The 26,989-nt window shown below is 44.0% G+C and overlaps 1 protein-coding gene across 1 annotated transcript in view; it reads left to right on the forward strand.

Annotated features, from left to right (window-relative positions):
- The window catches only part of DNER (delta/notch like EGF repeat containing), a 390,295-nt gene that overhangs the window by 291,573 nt on the left and 71,733 nt on the right, over window positions 1-26,989 (forward strand). Inside the window, exon 8 of the mRNA XM_055397670.2 lies at window positions 3,047-3,271. Coding sequence (XP_055253645.1) covers window positions 3,047-3,271 — 225 coding nt within the window. The remainder of the gene's footprint in view (window positions 1-3,046; window positions 3,272-26,989) is intronic.

Below are 26,989 nucleotides of genomic sequence, written 5' to 3' on the forward strand. Positions count from 1 at the left end.
CAAGAATCTGGATTTCAAATATACCTTGAAAATTCAGAAGGTATGGTAAATGGTCTAACATTCCAATGGCAGCAGGTGGGTTCAGGGGGATCATGGCCACCCTGTTTGGAAGGCTGTGCCTTCGGTAGTTAGCCACTGTCCCTGCCATTCCCCACTGCTTTATAACTGGTCCACTTCCTTCATCAACATGGTCTGCTGGACTCCTGCTGGCATTTGAATTTTTGACCGTTGTTGCATTGTATCCTTAGGCCCTGCCCACCCTTCAGTTCTTCCACCATCAATGGGTCTCTGACTTGACAGTGTTATGTTATTGTAAAATCTTTGTCTAGTGTGTCTCACTAGCTCGGTAGACTTGAACAGGATGCTTCACGTTTCTGGGTCACCATTCTCTCTTTTTAAAAATAGGGCTATTAATAGTTCTTGCATCATGCAGTTACCCCAGGGTTAAGTGAATTAATGCATGTCAAGGCTTAGAAGTGTCTGGTACATCTCAGCCACTAGTGGATGTCAGTTGTGACTGCTGTTTTTACCATTTTTCATTCGTTCATTTAGCCCTGGACTGGAAACTGTTCTAGAAATTTTGATATTATCGTCTTAGAACCCACAACAACTTGAAAATAATTTCAGCCTTGTTTTTGGGGTGAGGTAGAAAATGAGAGAGGTCAGGACTGCTTTTGTTGTTGAATTTTCCATATGATGCATATTTAAGTATATTCTTTTCGTTCAAAGTAAAATGGAATGTATTTCACGAAGAATGGAGTTACATTCCACTCTTGGCTGCAGAGAGGCTCTTTGGAGAATTCAAGTGTTATCAATACTGATAGTGTGGTACATTTTTAGTATGATATTTAAAATTTAAAAGCTACAGGGAAGTTTATAAAATGTTGAATAGCAATGGAATTTTTTTGAGTTTTCTATTTCTGTAGAGAAAAATTTTAAGTTGATACTGCCAATTTATGAGTGATGGTTTAAAGTATGGAAACTAATTTTGTTTGGTTTATATATTCACTTTGTCCTTAACAACAAAGATTGCCAATATTGCTGAGCATTCTGTGTGAAGATGGTTAATATAAATTTAAATCTAGATAAGAAAAGTGAAATAGAATATTGAAATAAAAACTGTATATGAGTAAAGTTATTTAAATTTGTTTCTAAAACTGAATAGTCTTCATTTTATTTCCAAACTGCTCTTAAAATATTAGAAGAATAGGTTTTACTCAAGTATTATTAAAGACCTACTTGGACACACAGACCTACAGATTCACATTTACATGTCTGTATAATTAAAAAATGTTTTTAACTCAAGTAGAGTTGATTTACAATGTTGTGTTAATTTTTGGTGTACAGAAAAGTGATTTAGTTGTATATTTTAAGATTCTATTGTAGTTTGTTACAAGATATTAATATGTTCCCTATGCTATAAAGTAGAAGGATATGTAATTTTTTAAACTGAGAAATACTGAAACACACAAAATAAAAATCATCTGCACAAGAAATACATTTAAAATGAAAAAGTTAAAGCTTAATTGAAGTACAATTTATGTGTCATAAATTATATTCACTTTAAGAGTACAATTCAGTGCTTTTTAGTAAATATACAGAATTGTGCAGCTATCACCACAATCTGCAATCCAACGGTAGAACATTTACATCAGCCTCAATAGACTCCCTCACGCCCATCTTCTGTCAGCCCCTCTTCCCACCGCAGCCCCTGGCAACTACTCATCTACTTTATATAGAGATTTATTTTACCTGTGGATTTATTTTTTTCTGGACATTCCTTATAAATGAGATTATAAAACATATGGTCTTTTGTATTTAGCTTCTTTCACTTAGCATATGTCCTTTAGGGTCATCCACATTGGCACAGGGCTTCCCAGGTGGCTCAGTGGTAAAGAATCTGCCTGCCAATGCAGGAGACGCAGGTTCGACCCCTGGATCGGGAAGATCCTCTGGAGAAGGAAATGGCAACCCACTCCAGTATTTTTGCCTAGGAAATCCCATGGGCAGAGGAGCCTGGTGGGCTACAGTCCATGGGGTCGCAGAGTTGGACAGGACTTAGCGACTAAACAACAATGATGTTGGCACATGGGTCAGAAAATTTATTTCCTCTTTGTTGCATAATAGTGTTCCATTGTATGGATACACCCAGTTTGTTTTTCCATTGCAATGACCAAATTGTTAAAAATTATATATTCAAGAAACTGCTAACAGTGGGTGATTCTAGAGAAAGGAGTGGGAACAAAGGAATAAAGGTGGGAGAATGATATTTTTCACATTCCCTGCTTTATGTGGATTTAAGGTTTTAAATTCAGGATTATTCTTCATTTATTAAAGTAAGGAATATCTTCCTCCAGCAATGTGTATTAAATAAGAGATGAAATCTCTTGACTGATCCCAATCCCAGCTTCCTGAAAGCAATCACCATTAATTTATTTTTGCCATCTTTCTACTTTGTACATACATAGATATACATATCGGGTTGGCCAAAAAGTTCGTTTGGGTTTTCCATAGGGTGTTACCCATCGAATAAACTTTTCAGCCAACCCAATATGTCTATCCCCCTGTATCTCAGTACACCTAAGCAATCATACATTTTATATTTCCACCAAAATGGAAGTACCTAGGTTACCAAAGCAAAGAAAACCCGCCTGGTTGGGTTGTGCTGCTGCTGCTGCTAAGTCACTTCAGTTGTGTCCGACTCTGTGTGACCCCATAGACGGAAGCCCACCAGGCTCCCCTGTCCCTGGGATTCTCCAGGCAAGAACATTGGAGTGGGTTGCCATTTCCTTCTCCAATGTGTGAAAGTGGAAAGTGAAAAGTGAAAGTGAAGTCGCTCAGTTGTGTCCAACCCTTAGCGACCCCAAGGACTGCAGCCTACCAGGCTCCTCCATCTATGGGATTTTCTAGGCAAGAGTACTGGAGTTGTGCAGTATTCATCAATTGACAATGAAGCAGAGTTCTGAACAGCAGCCCGAGTTTCTCGGTGATTAAGCGGAATGTGATGTCTCTTTTTACCCCTCCGCCATTCTGTATCTTTCCTCAGGCTACCTGGGCTCCACCTGTGAGGAGAAGGTGGACCCGTGCGCCTCGGCGCCCTGCCAGAACAACGGGACCTGCTACGCCGATGGGCTGCACTTTGGCTGCAGCTGCAGCGCGGGCTTCACGGGCCCAGCGTGCGCGCAGCTCGTGGACTTCTGTGCGCTCAGCCCCTGCGCCCACGGCACGTGCCGCAGCGTGGGCACCAGCTACAAGTGCCTCTGTGACCCAGGTGGGTATCGTGGCCGGGCTGGAAAGCCCTCTCCTTCCGTTCCCCAATCTTTAACTTTTCTTTTGCATCTGAGCACAGCTTGGCCCGCTGCAGGGGTTTGCTTGTCCATCCAAGTGGACCCCACTTTGTGTGTGTGTATATGTGTGTGTGTGTTCAGTCGCTTCAGTTGTGTCCGACTCTTTGCTACCATATGGACTGTAGCCCATCAGGCTCCTCTGTCCATGGGATTCTCCAGGCAAGAAAACTGGAATGGGTTGCCCTGCCCTCTTCCAGGGGATCTTCCCAACCCAGGGATCCAACCCTCATCTTTTAAGTCCCCTGCATTGGCAGGCAGGTGCTTTACCACTAATGCCACCTGAGAAGTATAACACCCTTTCTTTTTAGACTTCCCTTAGGCAGGCTTTGAAAAATACCCCTTCTTCTTTTCATGAGCATTCCACAGTCATTATAGAAAAATAAAAATATAAGTCAGCAAAATGAAGAAAATGAAAACCAGGCTTAATCTTTTTGTTGTTGTCTAGCCCCTAAGTCATGTCTGACTCTTTTTGAGACCCCGTGGACTGATAACAGCTCAATTATCTGGACAATTGACTATAGGTCACTTCTGAACCTCCTTTCTTGCATTATGTATCTTTTATTACTGGGTTCTGAGGCTAATGGAATGTTTTTCATTTTCACATGCACACAAAGCAGAATGCAGTCCATTCAGCATTTTATCATCATTTAAAATTCTTACTTGGGGCACAGTTCGCGTTAGAGGACTTTTTTGGCTTCCTGTGTAAACGTTCACAAGTTCTATCATTTATTTTCCGGATGTCTTCTGCATTTGTATCACTGTTGATTGTGAAAGTTTTGAGACTGAGACATCAGGGTAGGTACTAGTTGAAGTTTGTGTCCACGCAGCCTGCTGCTGCTGCTACTGCTGCTAAGTCACTTCAGTCGTGTCCGACTCTGTGTGACCCCATAGATGGAAGCCCACCAGGCTTCCCTGTCCCTGGGATTCTCCAGGCAAGAACACTGGAGTGGGTTGCCATTTCCTTCTCCAATGTGTGAAAGTGAAAAGTGCAAGTGAAGTCGCTCAGCCGTGTCCAACCCTTAGCGACCCCATGGACTGCAGCCTACCAGGCTCCTCCATCCATGGGATTTTCCAGGCAAGAGTACTGGAGTGGCTTGCCATTGCCTTCTCCAGCAGCCTGCTGGTGTGACCTGAAAAGAATGCACACAGGCAGCTCTGTCTATCCTCTGGTTGATATTCTCCCCGCGTCTGCATGCTTGCACGAGCCGGCTCTTTCGAATGTTAGCAGCGCAGTGATCCCCGCCCCGCTTTTCTGGCCCGTGTACATGGCCGACCCGTCCCCTGGTTGGCTCCACTCCTGTTTCTGCTGCGCAGTGCCCTCTGCCTGGAGTGCCTGCTCCCCTGTCACCCCATCTCGCCTGCAAACTTCCCCTTCTGAGGTTGAATCAGCTTTCCTTCCTCTGAGTTTCCACAATCACCCACAGTATCCTTTTCTTGGTATTTGAAGCTCTATATTAATTATCCTTGTATGTTTTTATTAACGTATATATGTGGAATCTATAGAGCGCTTTCCTGATGGGTAAAGAATCTGCTTGTAGTGCCGGAGACACAGGATATGTGGGTTTGATTCCTGGGTTGGGAAGATCCCCTGGAGTAGGAAATGACAACCTTCTCCAGTATTCTTGCCTGGAAAATTCCATTGACAGAGAAGCCTGGTGAGCTCCAATCCATGGGGTTGCTAGAGTTGTACACAGCTGAGTGACTAAGTAGGCAGGCAGGCATATGTAGAATCTAGAAAAATGGCAGAGATGAACCTATTTCCAGGGCAGGAATAGAGACTTAGATGTAGAGAATGGACATGTGGACACAGCGGGGAGACAGAAGAGTGGGAAGCACTGAGAGCTTAGGATTGACATATATACACTTGTTTAGTTGTTAAGTTGAGTCCGACTCTTTGCGACCCCATGAACTGTAGCCCACCAGGCTTCTCTGTCTATGGGATTTCCTAGGCAAGAATACTGGGGTGGATTGCTGTTTCCTTCTCCAGGGGATCTTCCTGACCCCAGGATCGAACCTGTGTCTCCTCCATTGGCAGACTGGTTGTTTACCACTGATCTACCGTGGAAGTCCCATATACGCACTACTATGTGTAAAATAGCTAGTGGGAACCTGCTGTGCAGCACAGAGGGCTTGGTTTGGTGCTCTGTGATGACCTACAGGAGTGGGATAGTGAAAGGGAGGTCCACGAGGGAGGAGATATATGCCTACTCATAGCTGATTCTCTTCACTGTACAGCAGAAACTAACACAACATTATAAAGCAACTATACTCCTATAAAAAAGACAAAAACCAAACCGAAACAAAGGAAAATTATCCTTGGATGTGTTTCTCTCCCCTCCTTGGGGATGGGAGTAGAATGAAGTGTGTTTTATTAGTAGCTGTTGTCTAACAATAAGGTACGATTTAGTGAGCTTAGTCTTGCTCGGTCCTGAACTGGGTGCTTTACGTCTCTGGTCTGTTTATGTGCCCTCCCTGCCGGATGGATGTGGTGGAAGTACGTTTTCACCAAGGTATGAAATGCCTTATTCCTGATTCAGTCACGTGTCGGTGGCCATTCACCCCCTCAGAGGCTGAGTCTGGGTTCCAGCCCAGGTGCCCTGGTTCCCCTGTGCTATGCCTGGTCTGGAACTTTCCAGGGGCACAGCTCCTACTCATCCATCACCTAAGGAGCGAATGGGAAATACAATTGAGCCTTTGAAGGGTATTGAAAAGCCTCTTTCATGTAGACTTCTACTTCTCTGGTTTTCTAAACAGTCATGGGATTGATGTTTTGCCAAGGGCCCCCATCCTCTAAGATGTAGAGGGAATGGACCTGGTTAGTCTGCCTGGTAACTGCATGAGTAGGATTTTCCAGACAAAACAGAAGAGAGAGAGGGAGAGACAGAAAAAGAAACCATTGCTCAATTTTAAGGAGCTGACTCATGCAGTTGTGAGGACTGGCAAGTTCAAAATGCGGTACAAGCTGGCAGGCTGTCAACTTAGGCAGGAGTTCTGTGTCACAGTTTTGAGCTCAAATTCCTCCTGCCTCAGCAAACCTCAGTCTTTGCTCCTAAGACCTTCAACTGATTGGATTAAGCCCACCCACTTTCTGGGAGGGTAATGATTTACCCAAAGCCTACCATTGTGAATACTCATTTTATCTAAAAAATACCTTTACAAGAACATCTAGCCTAATGTGTGACCAGACATTGGGTCCTGTGGCTTAGCTGAGCTGACACATGAAGTGAACTATTCCAGTAACATTGTGCGGTTTTTCTTAAACCTCGTGGGCTTCCCCAGTGGTGCAGTGGTAAGGCATCCACCTGCAGTGCAGGAGATCCAGGTTTGATCCTTGGGTCGAGACGATAGGAAATGGCAACCCACTCAAGTATTCTTGCCTCAGAAATCCCATGGACAGAGGCACCTGGCAGGCTACAGTCCATGGACTTGCAAAGAGTCAGACAGCACTTGGTGACTAAGCAACAAAACCAGTGAGCCTCCTGGTGAAGGAATTTCTGTAGTCTACACGTGACAGGGGGACACTTTTCTGCGAGTATACCCATCCTCCCCTGTCAGAGCCGTGTGGAGATGGGAGCCGCTTCCCCTTGGGGGCCAGTGTTCTTCCATGTGCCTGGCAGGCACGTGCCGTGGTACCTTCAAGGTGAAGGAGGAGGTGTGCAGCACAGTGCCCTTACCTGTTTGGAACATGGGGCCCCAGGACCGCTGGTGTTTGCAGATGAAGCAAGCTTCCCTTGTGCTGGGGGAACTATCCTTCTCATGTCACAACTCAGGAGCCCGCCGCTCCCAGTGCCCTGGATGTCATGACACACAGAGTAGTGATAATTCCCCGGGTCAGGATCCAGAGCAGAACCTCAGAGCATCCTCCACACGAGTCTCTCGAGAGTCCCTGTTCCCGCCGTGAGCTCCACGGAGAAGATCACATGTCACAGGACCAGAGGGTGGTTTTGTTTCTCTTCCCGTTCTCCTCTGACTTCTGTTCTCAAACATACTCACCTTGCCCTCATGTTTAGTTGGTGTGTTTTGAAAACTTGAAGTGAGGATGTAGTTATGTAGAAGTACCTGCTGCTTTTTAGTAATAGCTGTCAACGTGTGTGTGGAGGTTTGTGTGCTAAGTCCGGTCCAACTCTTTGGGACCCCTTGGACTGTAGTCTGCCAGGCTTTTCTGCCCATGGGATTTCTCAAGCAAAAATATTGGAGTGAGTTTTCATTTCCTACTCCAGGAGATCTTTCCCAACCCAGGTATTGAACCCAACTCTCCTGTGTCTCATACATTGGCAGGATTGGCAGTCAGATTCTCTCCCACTGCACTAGCTGGGAAGCCCTGTGCAGAGGCTTGAAAGTGAAAAGTGAAAGTGAAGTCACTCAGTCATGTCCCACTCTTTGCGACCCTATGGACTGTAGCCCACCAGGCTCCTCCATCCATGGAATTTTACGGGCAAGAGTATTAGAGTGGGTTGCCATTGTCTTCTCCAGGGTGTCTTCCTGACCCAAGGATCAAAGCAGGTCTCCTGTGTTGTAGGCAGACACTTTACTGGCTGAGCCTTCAGGGAAGCCCGTGGTAGGAGGCTTCAGTTCAGTTCAGTTCAGTCGCTCAGTCGTGTCCGACTCTTTGCGACCCCATGAATCACAGCATACCAGGCCTCCCTGTCCATCACCAACTCCTGGAGTTCACTCATACTCATGTACATCGAGTCGGTGATGCCATCCAGCCATCTCATTCTCTGTCATCCCCTTCTCCTCCCGCCTGCAATCCCTCCCAGCATCAGAGACTTTTCCAGTGAGTCAACCCGTCGCATGAGTTGGCCAAAGTATAGGAGTTTCAGCTTTAGCATCAGTCCTTCCAGTAAACACCCAGGGTCGATCTCATTTAGAATGGACTGGTTGGATCTCCTTGCAGTCCAAGGGACTCTGAAGAGTCTTCTCCAACACCACAGTTCAAAAGCATCAATACTTCGGCGATCAGCTTTCTTCACAGTCCAACTCTCACATCCATACATGACCACGGGAAAAACCATAGCCTTGACTAGACGGACCTTGGTCGGCAAAGTAATGTCTCTGCTTTTTAATACACTATCCAGGTTGGTCATAACCTTCCTTCCAAGCAGTAAGCGTCTTTTAATTTCGTGGCTGCAATCAGCATCCGCAGTGATTTTGGAGCCCCCCAAAATAAAGTCTGACACTGTTTCCACTGTTTCCCCATCTATTTCCCATGAAGTGATGGGACCAGATGCCATGATCTTTGTTTTCTGAATGTTGAGCTTCAAGCCAACCTTTTCACTCTCCTCTTTCACTTTCCTCAAGAGGCTTTTGAGTTCCTCTTCACTTTCTGCCATAAGGGTAGTGTCATCTGCATATCTGAGGTTATTGATATTTCTCCCAGCAATCTTGATTCCAGCTTGTGCTTCTTCCAGCCCAGCATTCCTCATGATGTACTCTGCATATAAGTTAAATAAGCAAGGTGACAATATATAGCCTTGATGTACTCCTTTTCCTATTTGGAACCAGTCTGTTGTTCCATGTCCAGTTCTAACTGTTGCTTCCTGACCTGCATACAGGTTTCTCAAGAGGCAGGTCAGGTGGTCTGATATTCCCATCTCTTTCAGAATTTTCCAGTTTATTGTGATCCACACAGTCAAAGGCTTTGGCATAGTCAGTGGAGCAGAAATAGATGTTTTTCTGGAACTCTCTTGCTTTCTCTATAATCCAGCGGATGTTGGCAATTTGATCTCTGGTTCCTCTGCCTTTTCTAAAACCTGCTTGAACATCTGGGAGTTCACGGTTCACATATTGCTGAAGCCTGGCTTGGAGAATTTTGAGCATGACTTTACTAGCGTGTGAGATGAGTGCAATTGTGCGGTAGTTTGAGCATTCTTTGGCATTGCCTTTCTTTGGGATTGGAATGAAGACTGACCTTTTCCAGTCCTGTGGCCACTGCTGAGTTTTCCAAATTTGCTGGCATATTGAGTGCAGCACTTTCACAGCATCATCTTTCAAGATTTGAAATAGCTCAACTGGAATTCCATCACCTCCACTATCTTTGTTCTTAGTGATGCTTTCTAAGGCCCACTTGACTTCGCATTTTAAGATGTCTGGCTCTAGGTGTGTGATCACGTTATCGTGACTATCTTGGTCATGAAGATCTTTTTTGTACAGTTCTTCTGTGTATTCTTGCCACCTCTTCTTCATATCTTCTGCTTCTGTTAGGTCCATACCATTTCTGTCCTTTATTGAGCCCATCTTTGCATGAAATGTTCCCTTGGAATCTCTAATTTTCTTGAAGAGATCTCTTGTTTTTCCTATTCTGTTGTTTTCCTCTATTTCTTTGCATTGATCATTGAAGAAAGCTTTCTTATCTCTCCTTGCTATTCTTTGGAACTCTGCATTCAGATGCTTATATCTTTCCTTTACTCCTTTGCTTTTCGCTTCTCTTCTTTTCACAGCAATGTGTAAGGCCTCCTTAGACAGCCATTTTGCTTTTTTGCATTTCTTTTCCATGGGGATGGTCTTGGTCCCTGTCTCCGGTACAATGTCATGAACCTCCGTCCAGAGTTCATCAGGCACTCTATCTATCAGATCTAGTCCCTTAAATCTATTTCTCACTTCCACTGTATAATCATAAGGGATTTGATTTAGGTCATATCTGACCTCTTCAAGTGATCCTAAATAGAAAATATGCTTCCTGGTCTCTCTGTCCACACAAGGAGGAGTAGCTGGGGGGTGGGAGAAAGGACTCATGACCCGTACTTGTTGATGTCCCTGTAGGACTTTACAGGCCATTCTGGGGCGTTGGTGTCCATTTTCACACATAACGTCCCGCTGCAGATCCATGGACTGGATCTGGGACAAGTTACTGATCTCACCCTTCTAGCTTTTACTCCTTTTTTTTTTTTTTGATTGTTGCTGTTTATTGATTTATTTGGCTGCTTCAAGTCTTAGTGGCAGGATCTTTGATCGTCAGTGCTGCATGCAGGATCTTTAGTTGCAGCTTACGAACTCTTTCTTAGATGCAGCATGTGGGATCTAGTTCCCAGGGATTGAGCCCACACCTCCTGTGTTATTGAAAGAGTGAGGGTCCGGCTGCTTGCTGCTCAAAAGCCAATAAGCAGGCCAGGTTGGTGGGAAGGAAATTTGGCTTTATTTCAAATGTCAGCAATTGATGGGGGAGTGGGTGGTGGACATCTGTGCAAAGGTTGACCCCCCACCACTGGCAGCCAGTGGGATAAGATCTTTTATAGACAAAGTTGAGGGGAATACTACATGCAGAAACAACAGCCAGCTCTGACAGTCATCTTTGGACTGGTCATCGGTGGTCTGACCAGCATCATCTTGGTTGTTTTAGGTACAGTTAATCTTCAGTTCCAGGGGCCGTTTGTTACCATTTCTTCGAAGCTAATTCTCCGAATTGTGGCAGCTCATGTTCTGGGTACAGTCTGGTCATCATGTAGTTTAATTCTCTACCTAGTGTTTCGGTATCTTTAAGACAGCTCGCAGGATATGGCTCAGAATATTATCTACATCCCTTGAGAAAGAACTAAAGATCCTTGACTATGCCTAATGACTACATTATTATTATTTAGTCTCCTGTGACTGTTTTCCTTTGTTTCCCCATTTCTCACTTCTCTGATTAAATTTTTTCTTTGACTAAAATTTTCTGCAGACAAAAGGCAGGCAGAGGGCACTGAGGAGGATGGGTGGGGCAAGGACCTGCCCCGTTTCACCCACACTGGGAGCAGAGTCTTAGCCACTGGACCCCCAGGAAAGTTCCTGTACTTAGACAGCAGGAACTTCATTCCATGTCCTTCTGTTGACCACGATCTTCTGTTGCATGTAAGGGTGTTAGATGAGAGGCACAGAGCGTGTTTCCTGGCAAGCGCAGTAAGAGCTGTGCAGTTGCTTTCTAGCCATGGAGATTCCAACACTTTTCCTCAAGTCCAAAGGGTGAAGTGTCTCCTGTGAAGTTCTTCTTTTCCCACCTGATGTTCTCTGCCCAGCCTTCATTCATGTCCATTTGGAGCTTTTCGCTAGATAAGGCCAATGCCTGGCCTCTAAGGAGCCTTGAAAATCCTGAAGGAACAAATGTCCTGTTTCTGGCTGCCTGCACTCATTAAGCAGTCCTCCAGGATAGAGCCTTGGAGTTCAGTCAACACTCTAATCAAACTGGGGAGATGAAATTGCTTTCAGAGGGGTTGCTTCCTCAGATCATTAGGTGACATTGTGTGAAGTAAAAAAGGCATCTTAACATCTGGCAAGAATTTACATTTTAAGAGGTGAAAATGACAATTCTCTGAATGCTAAATTTCTAGTCTTAATCTTTTGGAGCATGTAATTGCTTTACCAATAGTTTGCATAATAGAAGAATCTCATGAGAGTAGGTGAAATTGGGTGTCGAGCTGAAGAGCGGCAAGGCTGATCCTCTTTGTAGAGAGCACGCAGACCCCGTTTCATAAAATGGAAGCAGATTGAAATCATGTCAGGTTGATAATTAGCTCCCATCTGACAAAATGCCATTTGGATATGACTGCAAATCAGATTTGCCAGGTGCTTTATTTTCAGACCTCATTTTTAGCTTATCAGGGTAGGGAGCTCTGATGGGATTTTAGTATTAAATAATAAAATGTCAGCAGTGAGCAATCATGGAAAAGTTATCTTTCGGGGACAGTGTTAAGTGATAGGCCACGTGTACTCTAAGAAAATCACAAATTGAAATCTCCCAAGAATGGAGAAAGTGAGAGCATGGAGTCTAACGGACATAGTGGGGAGCAGGGCCACCATGCATGGAGTTGCCAGGGACCTGCCATAACCCTTACAGGTGGCAGGTGATACCTAGTGTGATCTCTAAGCAGTGGTGGGGTCTGGAAATGCCATTTGGATGGTGACCAGTGCAGGAAGGCATCCTTGCTGAGAGGGAAGGTGGTTTGCTTGAGTTCACTGGTCTTGGCCCCTGCCTGATACACCTGAGTTATTACTTCAACCTTGTTTTTTTTTTTTTTTAATTGGAGCATAATTGCTTTATAATGTTGTGTTAGTTTCTGCTTTACAGTGAAGTGAATCAGCTATATGTATACATTTATCCCCTCCCTCTGGAGCCTCCTGCCTTCTGCTCCCATCCTATCTATCTAGGCCATCACCAAGCTGAGCTCTCTGTATTATACAGCAGCTTCCCACTAGCTATCTGTTTTACACATAGTAGTGTAAATGTGTCAACACGCGCGCTGCATGTATGCTAAGTCACTTCAGTTGTGTCCAACTCTGTGCTGTCCTATGGACTGTAGCCTGCCAGGCTCCTCTGTCTATGGAATACTCTAGGCAGTAATACTGGAGTGGGTAGCCATGCCCTCCTCCAGGGGATCTTCCTGACCCAGGGATGGAACCTGTATCTTCTGTGGCTCCTGTGTTGCAGGCAGATTTTTTTTACTGCTGAGCCACCAGAGAAGCCCCATGTATGTCAATGCTGCTCTCTCACTTTCTCGAACTGAATGAACACTGCCATTACAGAGGGTGCCTTAAGTTACTATTTAAGAAATTTATATTATAAGGCATTAGAGGATTTCTGTGTGTGTGCATGCATGCTAAGTTGTTTCAGTTATGTCAAACTCTTTCCTGCCCTATGGACTGTAGCCCACCAGACTCCTCTGTCCATGGGATTCTCCAGGCAAGAATGCTGGAGTGGGTTGCCATGCCCTCCTCTAGGGGATCTTCCTGACCTGGAGATCAAACCTGCTTCTCTTACATCTCCCTCATTGGCAGGCAGGTTCTTTACGACTAGTCCCACCTGGGAAGCCTGAGGATTTCTACATGGAAATAAAAATAATAGGGATTTTTTTTTTTCCCATGAATAACCTCAGTTCAATTCAGTTCAGTTCAGCCGCTTAGTCGTATCCGACTCCTTGCGACCCCATGGACTGCAGCAACGCCAGGCTTCCATGTCCATCACCAACTCCCGGAGCTCACTCAAATTCACATCCATCGAGTCAGTGATGCCATCCAGCCATCTTATCCTCTGTCAGCCCCTTCTCTTCCAACTTCAGTCTTTCCAGCATCAGGGTCTTTTTCAGTGAGTCAGTTCTTCCAATCAGGTAGCCAAAGTATTGGAGCTTCAGCTTCAGCATCAATCCTTCCAATGAATATTCAGGACTGATTTCCTTTAGGATTGACTGGTTGGATCTCCTTGCAGTCCAAAGGACTCTCAAGAGTCTTCTTCAACACCACAGTTCAAAAGCATCAGTGTGTTGTGCTCAGCTTTCTTTATGGTCCAACTGTCACATCTATACGTGACTGCTGGAAAAACCATAGCTTTGACTAGATGGACTTTTTGTCTGCAGAGTAATGTCTCTGCTTTTTGATATGCTGTCTAGGTTGTGCATAGCTTTTTTTCCAAGGAGCAAGCGTCTTTTAATTTCATGACTGCAGTCATCATCTGCAATGATTTTGGAGCCCAAGAAAATAAAGTCTGTCACTGTTTCCATTGTTTCCCCATCTATTCGCCATGAAGTGATGGGAATGGATGCCATGATCTTAGTTTTCTGAATGTTGAATTTTAAGCTAGCTTTTTCACTCTCCTCTTTCACCTTCATCAAGAGGCTCTTCAGTTCCTCTTCACTTTCTGCCATAAGGGTGGTGTCATCTGCGTATCTGAGGTTATTGATATTTCTGTTGGCAAACTTGATTCCAGTTTGTGCTTCACCCATTCTGGCATTGTGCATGATGTACTCTGCATGGAAGTTAAATAAGCAGAGTGACAATATGCAGCCTTGATGTACTCCTTTCCCAATTTGGAACCAGTCCGTTGTTCCCTATCTGTTTCTAACTGCTGCTTCTTGACTTGCATACAGATTTCTCAGGAGCCAGGTAGGGTTGTCTGGTATTCCCATTTCTTGAAGAATTTTCCACAGTTTGTTGTGATCCACACAGGCAAAGGCTTTGGCCTAGTCAATAAAACATAAGTATATGTTTTTCTGAACCTCTCTTGCTTTTTCTGTGATCCAGCAGATGTTGGCAATTTGATCTCTGGTTCCTCTGCCTTTTCTAAATCCAGCTTGAACATCTGGAATTTCTTGGTTTATGTATTGTGAAAGCCTTGCTTGGAGAATTTTGAACATTACTTTGCTGGTGTGTGAAATGAGTGCAATTGTGCAGTAGTTTGAGCATTCTTTGGCATTGCCTTTCTTTGGGATTGGAATGAAAACTGACCTTTTCCAGTCCTGTGGCCACTGCTGAGTTTTCCAAATTTGCTGGCATATTGAGTGCAGCACTTTAACAGCATTGTCTTTTAGGAAACAGCATTGTCTTTTAGGAATAACCTCAGATGCTCATTAATTGTCACAGGCTAGATCTGGAAAGAGTTGCTGCTCATGTATCTGCTGATTCTTTTGTCATAGGGTTGGCCATATGGTCTAGACCATGAAAGAAAGGCCGTTCGGACTTTTTCCAGGTTAATTTTTGTTTGTTTGCGCTGGTCTTAGCTGTTATGCACGGGCTTTCTCTAGTTGAAGTGAGTGGGTAATACTCTTTGCTGTTGTGCATGGAATTCTCTTGTTGCAGGGCACAGGCTCCAGGCACATGAGCTTCAGGAGCTGCAGTACGCAGGTTTAGTTGCTCTGTGGCATGTGGAATCTTCCCAGACCAGGGACTGAACCCATGTCGCTTGCATTGGCAGACTGATTCTCATCCATTGTACAATCAGGAAAGTCCCCCAAATGAAATCATTTTAAAGGAAGTTATAAGAATTTCAGATACTGTTTTTTCTATTTTTCTCATACGCCTAACATATGAACTGCATTTCTGGTCTGGATGAGCCTGAAAGACACAATTGGCATCGCTTTGTTCTATTAAACTCAGATATGGCAGTATCAGCACTCTGATAGTGTCTGCTGGAAAGAGTACCTAAGATAAGACTTAATGATCAGGACTTTAATAGCCATAAAGGAAAATGTACACATACAACTACATGAACACATTTAGCTTGATAATGAATGGCTAATTTCATGAAGATTCTTGGATATGTACAATGGACAACTTCCATCTTTTATTAACCAGAAAACCCTATCAGACTGACTAGGATGAAGACATTTCTTGGGTTTAACATGCTGTAGGAGGGGCCTGGTCTGGATATCACATTATTCTTGAGAGTTGCTTTTACAGAATATATTGTCCTTTTCCCCACATACTAATCCTGTTATCAGGCCCTTCTTCTGTTATATTATAAAATATGATAAGTACTGTGACCATTGGACTGCCATGTAGGATCTTGTCTACATAGCTGCAGCTTGTCTTATTTTACTAATCTGTGCTCTACCTCTGAAAATGTCTCAGGCTCTACATTGACGTCAAGATAACACTAAGAATTGAGAAAGAGAGAAGCAGTGCCTGACATCTGGAAGCTTGTTGGACACTTACAAGCAGGTCTTGGAGTTGTTAGGAGCCAACCTGGTGCTCACAGCTGGGCTGTGGTGTGTCCTGTTGGACATAAGGACATAAATACACAGAACACAGTCCTTAGATGTGATCACTCATTATTGTCGTGTAGTCGCCAAGTCATGTCCGACTTGAGACAAACAAGACCATTTCATAACTTTGTCTAAGTACAGAGAAAAACTAGGTCAGCATACAACCCACAAAATATGAAACATCCCCTTTTTACTGCAGATAAAATGAGGGCCAGCTGCTTCTTCACGAGCTATGACTTTAGCCTTGCTCGCATCTGCTCCCACCCGTAGACAAGATTTATTGACATAATTATAGAATTGCTCCTGTTTTCCAATAGCATGCAGAGTGAATCCTGTAAGCCCCATCTAACACCCTTTAGTAGCTCAGCTGGTAAAGAATCCACCTGCAATGCAGGAGACCCTGGTTTGATTCCTGGATCAGGAAAATCTCCTGGAGAAGTAATAGGCTACCCAATCCAGTATTCATGGGCTTTTCCTAGTGATTCAGATGGTAAAGAATCCACCTCTTATGCGAGAGACCTGGGTTCGATCCCTGGGTGGGGAAGATGCCCTGGATGAAGGCATGGCAACCCACTTCAGTATCCTTGCCTGGAGAATCCCCATGGACAGAGGAGCCTGGTGGGCTACAGTCCATGGGGTCCCAGAGATTTGGTCACAACTGAACGACCAACACAGCACAGCGCCCTCTGACTGAGACATCCCAAGATTTCCCACTGTGTATGTGCTCCCTCGCTGTGAGGAGTAAGAAACCCAGCTATCTCAACTACAGTCTTGTCCCCAGTGGCCTTTGGTGTGACAGCATTGGGGACTTAATTGGTTAAGCTTCTCAAAATGCTGAGGGTTCCAAAGGATTGAAATTTCGTATTAATGATAGTTCAACAAGTATTTCCAGTGAATTGTACACTGAAGTATTGTTTGGGTGAGGAAGATGGGGAACATCTCTATGGAACAAAAGATGGGGTGGAGGAGGAGAAGTTCAGAGAACAGGAGATCCAACTGGCTGCAGGATAAGATCCTCTGGATGCAGCGATGGGCAATAAGTAAGGCTGGAAATGATGATTGGGCCAGATTGGGGAGATCTAGGTGCTGAGGAGTTTGGAAAAGGAAGACTTGGAAGCATTTTCCATTAGCTGCATATGTGAACTGATCTTTGTTTTACCAAGATGATTTTGGTACAGTTCAGTTCAGTTCAGTTCAGTCGCTCAGTCGTGTCCTACTCTCCGCGACCCCATGAATCACAGCATGCCAGGCCTCCCTGTCCATCACCAACTCCCGGAGTTCACTCAAACTCATGTCCATTGAGTCGGTGATGCCATCCAGCCATCTCATTCTCTGTCGTCCCCTTCTCCTCCCGCCCCAACCTTTCCCAGCATCAGAGTCTTTTCCAGTGTGTCAACTCGTCGCATGAGGTGGACAAAGTATTGCAGTTTCAGCTTTAGCATCAGTCCTTCCAATGAACACCCAGGATTGATCTCCTTTAGAATGGACTGGTTGGATCTCCTTGCAGTCCAAGGGACTCTCAAGAGTCTTCTCCAACACCACAGTTCAAAAGCATCAATTCTTCGGCGATCAGCCTTCTTCACAGTTCAACTCTCACATCCATACATGACCACGGGAAAAACCATAGCCTTGACTAGACGGACCTTTGTTGGCAAAGTAATGTCTCTGCTTTTTAATATACTATCAAGGTTGGTCATAACTTTCCTTCCAAGGAGTAAGTGTCTTAATTTCATGGCTGCAATCAGCATCTGCAGTGATTTTGGAGCCCAAAAAAATAAAGTCTGACACTGTTTCCACTGTTTTTTCATGTATTTCCCATGAAGTGATGGGACCAGATGCCATGATCTTTGTCTTCTGAATGTTGAGCTTCAAGCCAACCTTTTCACTCTCCTCTTTCACTTTCATCAAGAGGCTTTTGAGTTCCTCTTCACTTTCTGCCATAAGGGTGGTGTCATCTGCATATCTGAGGTTATTGATATTTCTCCCAGCAATCTTGATTCCAGCTTGTGCTTCTTCCAGCCCAGCGTTCCTCATGATGTACTCTGCATAGAAGTTAAATTAGCAAGGTGACAATATACAGCCTTGACATACTCCTTTTCCTATTTGGAATGGAAGGAGGACCTTAAATCTGTTTGAGAAGTGGAGTCATCCAAGTTTGGGTGTCAGCTGAATGCTGGGAACAGAGGTGAGAGTGTAGTCAAAGGTGTCCCTGAGGCTGTGACTTGAGAAACTCAAAGAAACAGGGAAAGTGCAGAAGCCTTTTTGCAATGACAGGCCAAGCAAGTGGATGTGCCAGTAAAGAGTTGTTCTCTGAGGCTGGGATTGGTCTTTAGGCTGCTACCAGAGAATTGAGGATGAAGTTCCTGGTGTGCGGGCGCTGGAGAAAGTCAAGGGGACTATCAAGATTGATGGGGCGAGAGTGAAAACAGAACGGGGAGCACTGGTGAGAGCAGTAGGGAGTTTGCACTGAGGTGAGAGCTAGAGGCAGCAGCAGAAGAGGTTGAAGGGGTGGCATGGGGCGGCAGGGCCCTTTGGAGAGGGCAGAGCCCTGGAAGCTCAGGAGAGGGGAGGGTGATAGAGGGAAGACTGCCCAGGGGTGAGGAGCTGGGTTAGATTTGCCAAGATGGCAAGATGGGCCCTGTCCTAATGGTGTTCACAGTTACTACCACAGCCATTCTTCATCTCCATTAGGTTTTGATTCTAATTTGGGGGCGTGTTCAGGGAGACTTTGTGACATTTGCCTTCTTTAGATGAGTGACCTGAGGGATTAAAACGAGGGCAGGAAGGACAGTGTTAATGAATGAAGGGTACTTGCTGGTGCTGCGTAAGGAATTTTGATGAGATTCTTGACATTAAAAATCTTTCCCCAATCTATTTAACTTCGCTTTAAATGGCCAATCCATATGTATGGAAGTGCTAATGAACTGGCCTTTAATTAGGAGGGATTTCTGTTCCCACAACTCCCCTTCAAGTTTAGGTCGTTCAGAATTTATTCCTGGCTGAACTATTGGGTGAGATTTACCTTCTGGTGGTAGGAGTTAGCATAGACTGCGAGACCAGCAGAAAGCATTTTACATCTTCTTACCTGGAATGAAAGTCAGAAATGGCAGCTGATAACAGCTACGTCACAAACCAGTGCATTTCTGAGAATGGTTCTATTTGAAGAACTGCCAGCACATAACTTCAGGAAATTCTCTTCAAGTTCGTGGCCATGGAGATCAGATGGGGACTCATTTTAAGCTATTTTGTAACTGAGCCATTGACTCTTGCTTTGCGGTTGGAAGTTGTTATGATCCGTTATCGCTAATGTTTTGTCGGCTTGCTGAGAAGTCTGGGAATCTGGAATTCAGAATTGACATTTGGCATGCCTCACCTCTCTTACCAGGTGTGATGGAAAGGGCTCTGGGCTTAGAATTGAGTAAAACACAATTTCAGTTCCAGCTTTATCACTGAACAGCTCTACCACGGGCCTGTCAGCCTTCCTTCTCTCTTCTTTAAAATGGGGTTAAGCAGAAAGGAGCTCCAGTGAGATAATGCAGATGATGGAGCAGTGGTACGAGTAGTGCCAGTGTTGGATATTCTGTGTCCTGGGGAAGACTACTGAGGAAAGTATTCAATCTGTGCTCTGCTTCTTTTCCTAGGAGGTTCAAGGTTGGAATCAGATTAGTTGTTCAGTCGCTCAGTTGTGTCCAACTCTTTGTGACCCCATGGACTGCAGCACGCCAGCCTTCCCTGTCTTTCACTGTTTTCCAGAGCTTGCTCAAACTTATGTCCATTGAGTCGGTGATGTCATCCAACTGCCTAATCCTCTGTTGCCCCCTTCTCCTGCCTTCAGTCTTTCCCAGCGTCAGGATCTTTTCCAGTGAGTCGGCTCTTTGTATCCAGTGGCCAAAGGATTGGAGCTTCAGCTTCAACACCAGTCCTTGCAATGAATATTCAGGGTTGATTTTCTTTAGGATTGACTGGTTTGATCTCCTTGCAGCCCAAGGGACTCTCAAGAGTCTTCTCCAACACCACAGTTCAAAAGCATCATTCTTCAGCACTCAACCTTCTTTGTGGTCCAGCTCTCACATCTATACATGACTACTGGAAAAACCATAGCTTTGACTAAATGGACCTTTGTCTGCAAAGTAATGTCTCTGCTTTATGCAATAAAATAAATTAAAAAAAAATAATAATAGTAAAAAATATGCTGTCTAGGTTTGTCAGAGTTTTTCTTCCAAGGAGTCAGACCAGAGATGGAATCAATTTTTGTGGCCTTGGTGGGCATCTGTGAATGATGGGTTAGCTCCAGCTTTGTGTGGAATTAAGGGATTGCTTGCTGATTTGGCTCTTGGTGGCGGCAGTGATAAAGATTTAAGTGCCAGGGGCTGGGCAAAGCTATTTAACCTCAATGGCTTCTTGAATCCCCACAGTCCTTATGAAGTGGGCCCCAGGTAGTTGCCATTTCTCTGCCCCAGTGAAGGATGAGACTGAGATTGGCACCAGCAGCCTCTCTCATCTCAGAGTAAACAGGAAATGGGGTCAAGCTGTGATCCTGACTCCCTCGGGGTAAATAACTGGCTGAGAAAATGAAACCTTTAACCAGATTTTTAAGTGGTAGTTGTCTTAATAGTTACCTCAAATGAGCACATTAAGTTGGCGTTTGTCGGGACATTGATTCAGCTCTGCTGACCCAGATGATATATTTTCTCGATACTGACTTTGCCCAGAGGAGCTTCTATCTCTGAGAATTTACTGCACTGAGACTCTGCTGAGCACTTAAATATTCTCTTATTTCTCTCCTGGTTATAGTATTCCTTCTTTTTTTTTTTTTGGTGGCATGCGGGATCTTAGTTCCCTGACTAGCAATTGCACCCAGGCCCCTTGCTGCAAAAGTGTGGAGTCTTAACAGTGGACTGCCAGGGTAGTCCAGTATTCCTATTTTTTAATTTGAGGATGAGCAATCTGAGATATTGAGTGTTTAAACAACAGGAGGTAGAAGTGATAGAGCCCCAGATTTAGCCTAAATTTACCTGGCATGAAGTTCTTGACCAAGAGGCTAGACTTCGCAGCAACCCAGCTGTGCCTTGTAAGTTAACATCGTACAGAAAAAAATTGAATGAACTTTTTGGCCAACCCCGTATGTGTGAACGTGAGCACTCACTTTATGCTGGGTGCAACTGCAAGAACAAACTTCTTAGACTCATGAGACAAGGCTCTAAGAGGACACCTCAAGGCTATGCTTGATAAGTAGCCTTGATTTTGGTCCAGTGAGTGACCAACACAGAGAAACACAACTTTGATTTCCAAGGAAACTGAGTCTCTCTGAGGAAGATGAGCCTCTTCTGCTTTTGTTTCACTGTCGATTCAGCAGCTTCACGGTTGATGCCAAGAGTTACCTGTGACTGAGACTTATGAGTTCATTTGACATAATATCAGCTCGATGCACCTAATTAAAGAAACTACTCTTGCACTGCTTTTACATGTTTGAAAATATCAAATTTCCTAATAGAAAAAAAAAATCACAAAATTTGTATTTGCTTCGAAACAGAACAGAGGTGCAAGTAATCTCAAAGAATTTTTTTAAATTACTGTCTTGGACTGTTTTGTCTCTTTATTCTTTCTGTAGTGAATGTGAAAATGTTAGTTGCTCAGTCATGTCTGACTCTTTTCAACCCTGTGGACTGTGGCCCACCAGGCTCCTCTCTCCATGGAATTTTTCAGGCAAGAATACTGGAGTGGGTTGCCATTCCTTTCTCCAGGGGATATTCCTGACCCAGGGATTGAACCCACATATCCTGCATTGGCAGGCAGATTCTTTACCATCTGAGCCACTAGGGTAGCCCTCTTTTTATAGTTATGGTTTCAAATATTTATGGATTTCTGAAGGAGAGGCAGTGTAGTAACATGCCAGGGTTCAGAACACCCAATCTGGATTCCAAAGAATATACAAGTGGTAGATAAAGATTTTTTAAAATTAAAAGACTTTGCTAGCTATAAAATGTAGTTGAATGGGTGAGTGTAGAACAGTAGTATTCCAGTTTATAAATACTAAGATCTCAGGACTAATGATGAGAAACCATTGTTCCTTCTTAAAACTGAGCTAATGACAGCAACAACAAACATTATTGTGGAGCGTTTCTGTTTACAGTGCCTTTTAACAACCAGTGTTTATGTCTCACTTGGTTTCTTGCCAGTAGGAGATACAGAAGCTACGACATGCACGACGTATCCATTTACTGATGTCAATGGTGTGCATGCAAATATTTTTTTAAACGTGCAAAAGAAAGTCAGAAATCTGCAGTGTAATAAAAACTCAATCATTCCCCATTTCCTTCCTTCATTCAAAAAAAGAAAAAATAATAAGGACTCTTCCTATGACTCAAATGGAAAGCACAGGCATAGTGGCATAGCCATGTGACAGATGGGTCACCCTTGAGCTTAGGGAGTCTCTCTTGATGGGTGCTTCTCACTTCTGGGGTCTCCAATGTCTAGTAGCTCTTTAACCTTTCTTCCTTACTGCTTGAATTTCTGGAAGCCTCCTGTGCTGATTATTGTCTTCATGGATGCTTTTGATGCTGTTTCTGGTCACCTGGCCTTGTCATCATCTTAGTCCCTCTTTGTATTTGACTTCTGTTCTTTTAGTTCTCTGCCTGCGATAGCACTGATGTCTAGAACCTCCCACAAGCTAGCCTCAGTGGCAGTGATCGGCCGTCATTGTCAGTGATGGAGCGTCTGCTGAGCCCCAGAACCCCAGGGCTCTAAAGCCTCTGACAGTGCATCGTTGTCGGCAATATCTGATGTATAGAGTGACTGATGGTGGCCTGCGGCCTGAGTCCCAATTAGACCACCAATATGGAGATTCGTCTGCATGTTCCACTTTTTTCTGGCCTTCTAGCCCTTCAGTGTGCTTTTAAATTCGCTGCTGATTTGGACTTGGATAAAAACCTGGGGACAAGGCCCTGAATTTCTTCCATTGTTTCTGTATCATAGCCTTGGGTTTTCAGTTTGAAAGCACACAATGAAAGTTGCTGTCTGTACTGAGTACTTTTTACAAAATTGCTTCAGTTTTAATGATGCTTCAGAGCTCTCATGTTTGCCTGCCTGAAGCAGATGGATACATGACCTCCTTTTCAGTCCAGCACATGATCAACTCAGGCACTTACTGATTTTTCAGAACAGCGTGTCCCCTCCCATGTCACCCAAGTGCTTCCTTATGCAATGCCATGCTGCTCCATTTAAAATCCCATTTGGCTTCAGAGGGTTGCCTAGAGAGGTCCTTAACTGTTTGGACTGAAATTTTAATGAGATGCTAATGATTACCAGGATCACAGTTTATTATTTTCTCTAGCACATAGGTTCTTCTTCTTTTTCTTTTTTTTTTCAAACTTTAAACCTTTTGTATTGGGGTATAGCCAATTAACATTGTTGTGGTAGTTTCAGGTGAACAGCAAAGGGACTCAGCCATACACACACCTGTCCATTCTCCTCCAAACCCCTGTCCCATCCAGGCTGGCACATAACATTGAGCAGAGTTCCAAGTTCTATACAATATGTCCTTGTTGGTTATCCATTTTGAATATAGCAGTGTGTAGAATGCAAAAGTAGGAAGTCAAGAAACACCTGGAGTAACAGGCAAATTTGGCCTTGGAGCATGGAATGAAGCAGGGCAAAAGCTAATAGAGTTTTGTCAAGAGAACACACTGGTCATAGCAAACACCCTCTTCCAACAATACAAGAGAAGACTCTACACATGGACATCACCAGATGGTCAACACCGAAATCAGATTGATTATATTCTGTGCAGCCAAAGATGGAGGAGCTCTATACAGTCAGCAAAAACAATACTGGGAGCTGACTGTGGCTCAGATCATGAACTCCTTATTGCCAAATTCAGACTTAAATTGAAGGAAGTAGGGGAAACCACTAGACCATTCAGGTATGACCTAAATCAAATCCCTTATGGTTAAACAGTGGAAGTGAGAAATAGATTTAAGGGACTAGATCTGATAGACAGAGTACCTGATGAATTATGGACGAAGGTTCGTGATATTGTACAGGAGACAGGGATCAAGACCATCCCCAAGAAAAAGAAATGCAAAAAGGCAAAATGGCTGTCTGAGGAGGCCTTACAAATAGCTGTGAAAAGAAGGCAAGCGAAAAGCAAAGGAGAAAAGGAAAGAGAAGGTGATGGCACCCCACTCCAGTACTCTTGCCTGGAAAATCCCATGGACAGAGGAGCCTGGTAGGCTGCAGTCCATGAGGTTGCGAAGAATCCGACATGACTGAGCAACTTCACTTTCACTTTTCACTTTCATACATTGGAGAAGGAAATGGCAACCCACTCCAGTGTTCTTGCTTGGAGAATCCCAGGGACGGGGGAGCCAGGTGGGCTTCTGTCTATGGGGTCGCACAGAGTCAGACACGACTGAAGCAACTTAGCAGCATACCTATTTGAATGCAGACTTCCAAAGAATAGCAAGGAAAGATTAGAAAGCCTTCCTCAGTGATCAGTGCAAAGAAATAGAGGAAAATAATAGAATGGGAAAGACTAGAGATCTCTTCAAGAAAATTAGAGATACCAAGGGAACATTTCATGCAGAGATGGGCTCAATAAAGGACAGAAATGGTATGGACCTAACAGAAGCAGAAGATATGAAGAAGAGGTGGCAAGAATACACAGAAGAACTGTACAAAAAAGATCTTCATGACCAAGATAATCACGATGGTGTGATCACTCTCCTAGAGCCAGACATCCTGGAATGTGAAGTCAAGTGGGCCTTAGGAAGCATCACTGCGAACAAAGCTAGTGGAGGTGATGGAATTCCAGTTGAGCTTTTCCATTTCAAATCCTAAAATATGATGGTATGAAAGTGCTGCACTCAATATGCCAGCAAATTTGGAAATTCAGCAATGTCCACAGGACTGGAAAAGGTCAGTTTTCATTCCAGTCCCAAAGAAAGGCAATGCCAAAGAATGCTCAAACTACCACACAGTTGCACTCATCTCACACGCTAGTAAAGTCATGCTCAAAATTCTCCAAGCCAGGCTTCAGTAATACATGAACCGTCAACTTCCAGATGTTCAAGCTGGTTTTAGAAAAGGCAAAGGAAACAGAGATCAAATTGCCAACATCTATTGGATCATAGAAAAAGCAAGAGAGGTCCAAAAAAACATCTATTTCTGCTTTATTGACTATGCCAAAGCCTTTGACTGTGTGGATCACAGTAAACTGGAAAATTCTGAAAGAGATGGCCATACCAGACCATCTGACCTGCCTCTTGAGAAACCTATTTGCAGGTCAGGAAGCAACAGTTAGAACTGGATACGGAACAACAGACTGGTTCCAGATAGGAAAAGGAGTACATCAAGGCTGTATATTGTTACCCTGCTTATTTAACTTATATGCAGAGTACATCATGGGAAATGCTGGGCTGGATGGAGCACAAGCTGGAATCAAGATTGCCAGGAGAAATATCAATAACCTCAGATATGCAGATGAAACCACCCTTATGGCAGAAAATTAAGGACTAAAGAGCCTCTTGGTGAAAGTGAAAGAGGAGAGTGAAAAAGTTGGCTTAAAGCTCAACATTCAGAAAACTAAGATCATGGCACCCGGTCCCATCACTTCATGGCAAATAGATGGGGAAATAGTGGAAACAGTGGCTGACTTTAGATTTTGTACTCCATAATCACTGCAGATGGAGATTGCAGCCATGAAATTAAAAGACACTTACTCCTTGGAAGGAAAGTTATGACCAACCTAAACAGCATATTAAAAAACAGAGACATTACTTTGCCAACAAAGGTCCGTCTAGTCAAAGCTATGGTTTTTCCCGTGGTCATGTATGGATGTGAGAGTTGGACTGTGAAGAAAGCTGATCACCGAAGAACTGATGCTTTTGAACTGTGGTGCTGGAGAAGACTCTTGAGAGTCCCTTAGACTGCAAGGAGATCCAACCAGGAGATCAGTCTTGGGTGTTCATTGGAAGGACTGATGCTGAAGCTGAAACTCCAATACTTTGACCACCTGATGTGAAGAACTATCTCACTGGAAAAGACACTGATGCTGGGAAGGATTGAAGGTGGGAGGAGAAGGGGATGACAGAGGATTAGATGATTGGGTGGCATCACCGACTCAGTGGACATGAGTTTGAGTGAACTCGAGGAGTTGGTGATGGACAGGGAGGCCTGGAGTGCTGCAGTCCTTGGGGTAGCAAAGAGTTGGACATGACTGAGCAACTGAACTGAATTGAACTGTACATGACCCTCATACTCCTTACTCAACCATAAATTCATTTTCTGAGTCTGTGTCTCTTTCTGTTTTGTAAGCTCATTTGTGTTATTACTTTTTAGATTCCGCGTATAAGGGGTGTCATATTCCTCCTTCTCTGTCTGACTTACTTCACTCAGTGTGACACCTCTACATGCATTCATGATGCTGCAGATGGCATTATTTTGTTCTTTTTATTGTCTGAGTAATATTCCGTTATGTATAGGTACCACATCTTTTTCATCCATCCCTCTGTCAATGAACATTTAGGTTGCTGCCATATCTTTGCTATTGTAAACAGTCTAACATGTGGTTTTTTGATGGTACAGATCAAAGTGAATGTCCCAGGTCTAATTCATTAGTAAAAGTGTTTCTTTTAGGTTGGATAAACCCAACTGAAAGGAAGTCTGAACTAAGGAATAGATAGAGCCTGATGGTATGACTCCCCTTCATCCATGTTCCCCTGAAAATACCTTTCCTACCAGCTCTCTGATGCCTAAAAGTTCATGTCTGTGGTTTTATTTCTTTAAGTTAGGCATTGTTCCCAGTAATTAAACCTTAGTATAAGTTAGGTACTGTTGAGTAACAAGTTCAGTTCAGTTGCTCAGTTGTGTCCGACTCTTTGCAACCACATGGACCACAGCACGCCAGGTCTCCCTGTCCATCACCAACTCCTGAAGTTTACCCAAACTCATGTCCATTGAGTCAATGATACCATCCAGCCATCTCATCCTCTGTCGTCCCCTTCTCCTCCTGCCTTCGATCTTTCCCAGCATTAGAGTCTTTTCAAATGAGTCAGCTCTTTGCATCAGGTGGCCAAAGTATTGGAGTTTCAGCTTCAACACCAGTCCCTCCAATGAACACCCAGGACTGATCTCCTTTAGGATGGACTGGTTGGATCTCCTTGCAGTACAAGGGACTCTCAAGTGTCTTCTCCAAAA

Source organism: Moschus berezovskii, chromosome 2, assembly GCF_049115385.1.
Source record: "Moschus berezovskii isolate FMDL1 chromosome 2, NW_MosBer_1.0, whole genome shotgun sequence".
Lineage (NCBI taxonomy): Eukaryota > Metazoa > Chordata > Mammalia > Artiodactyla > Moschidae > Moschus > Moschus berezovskii.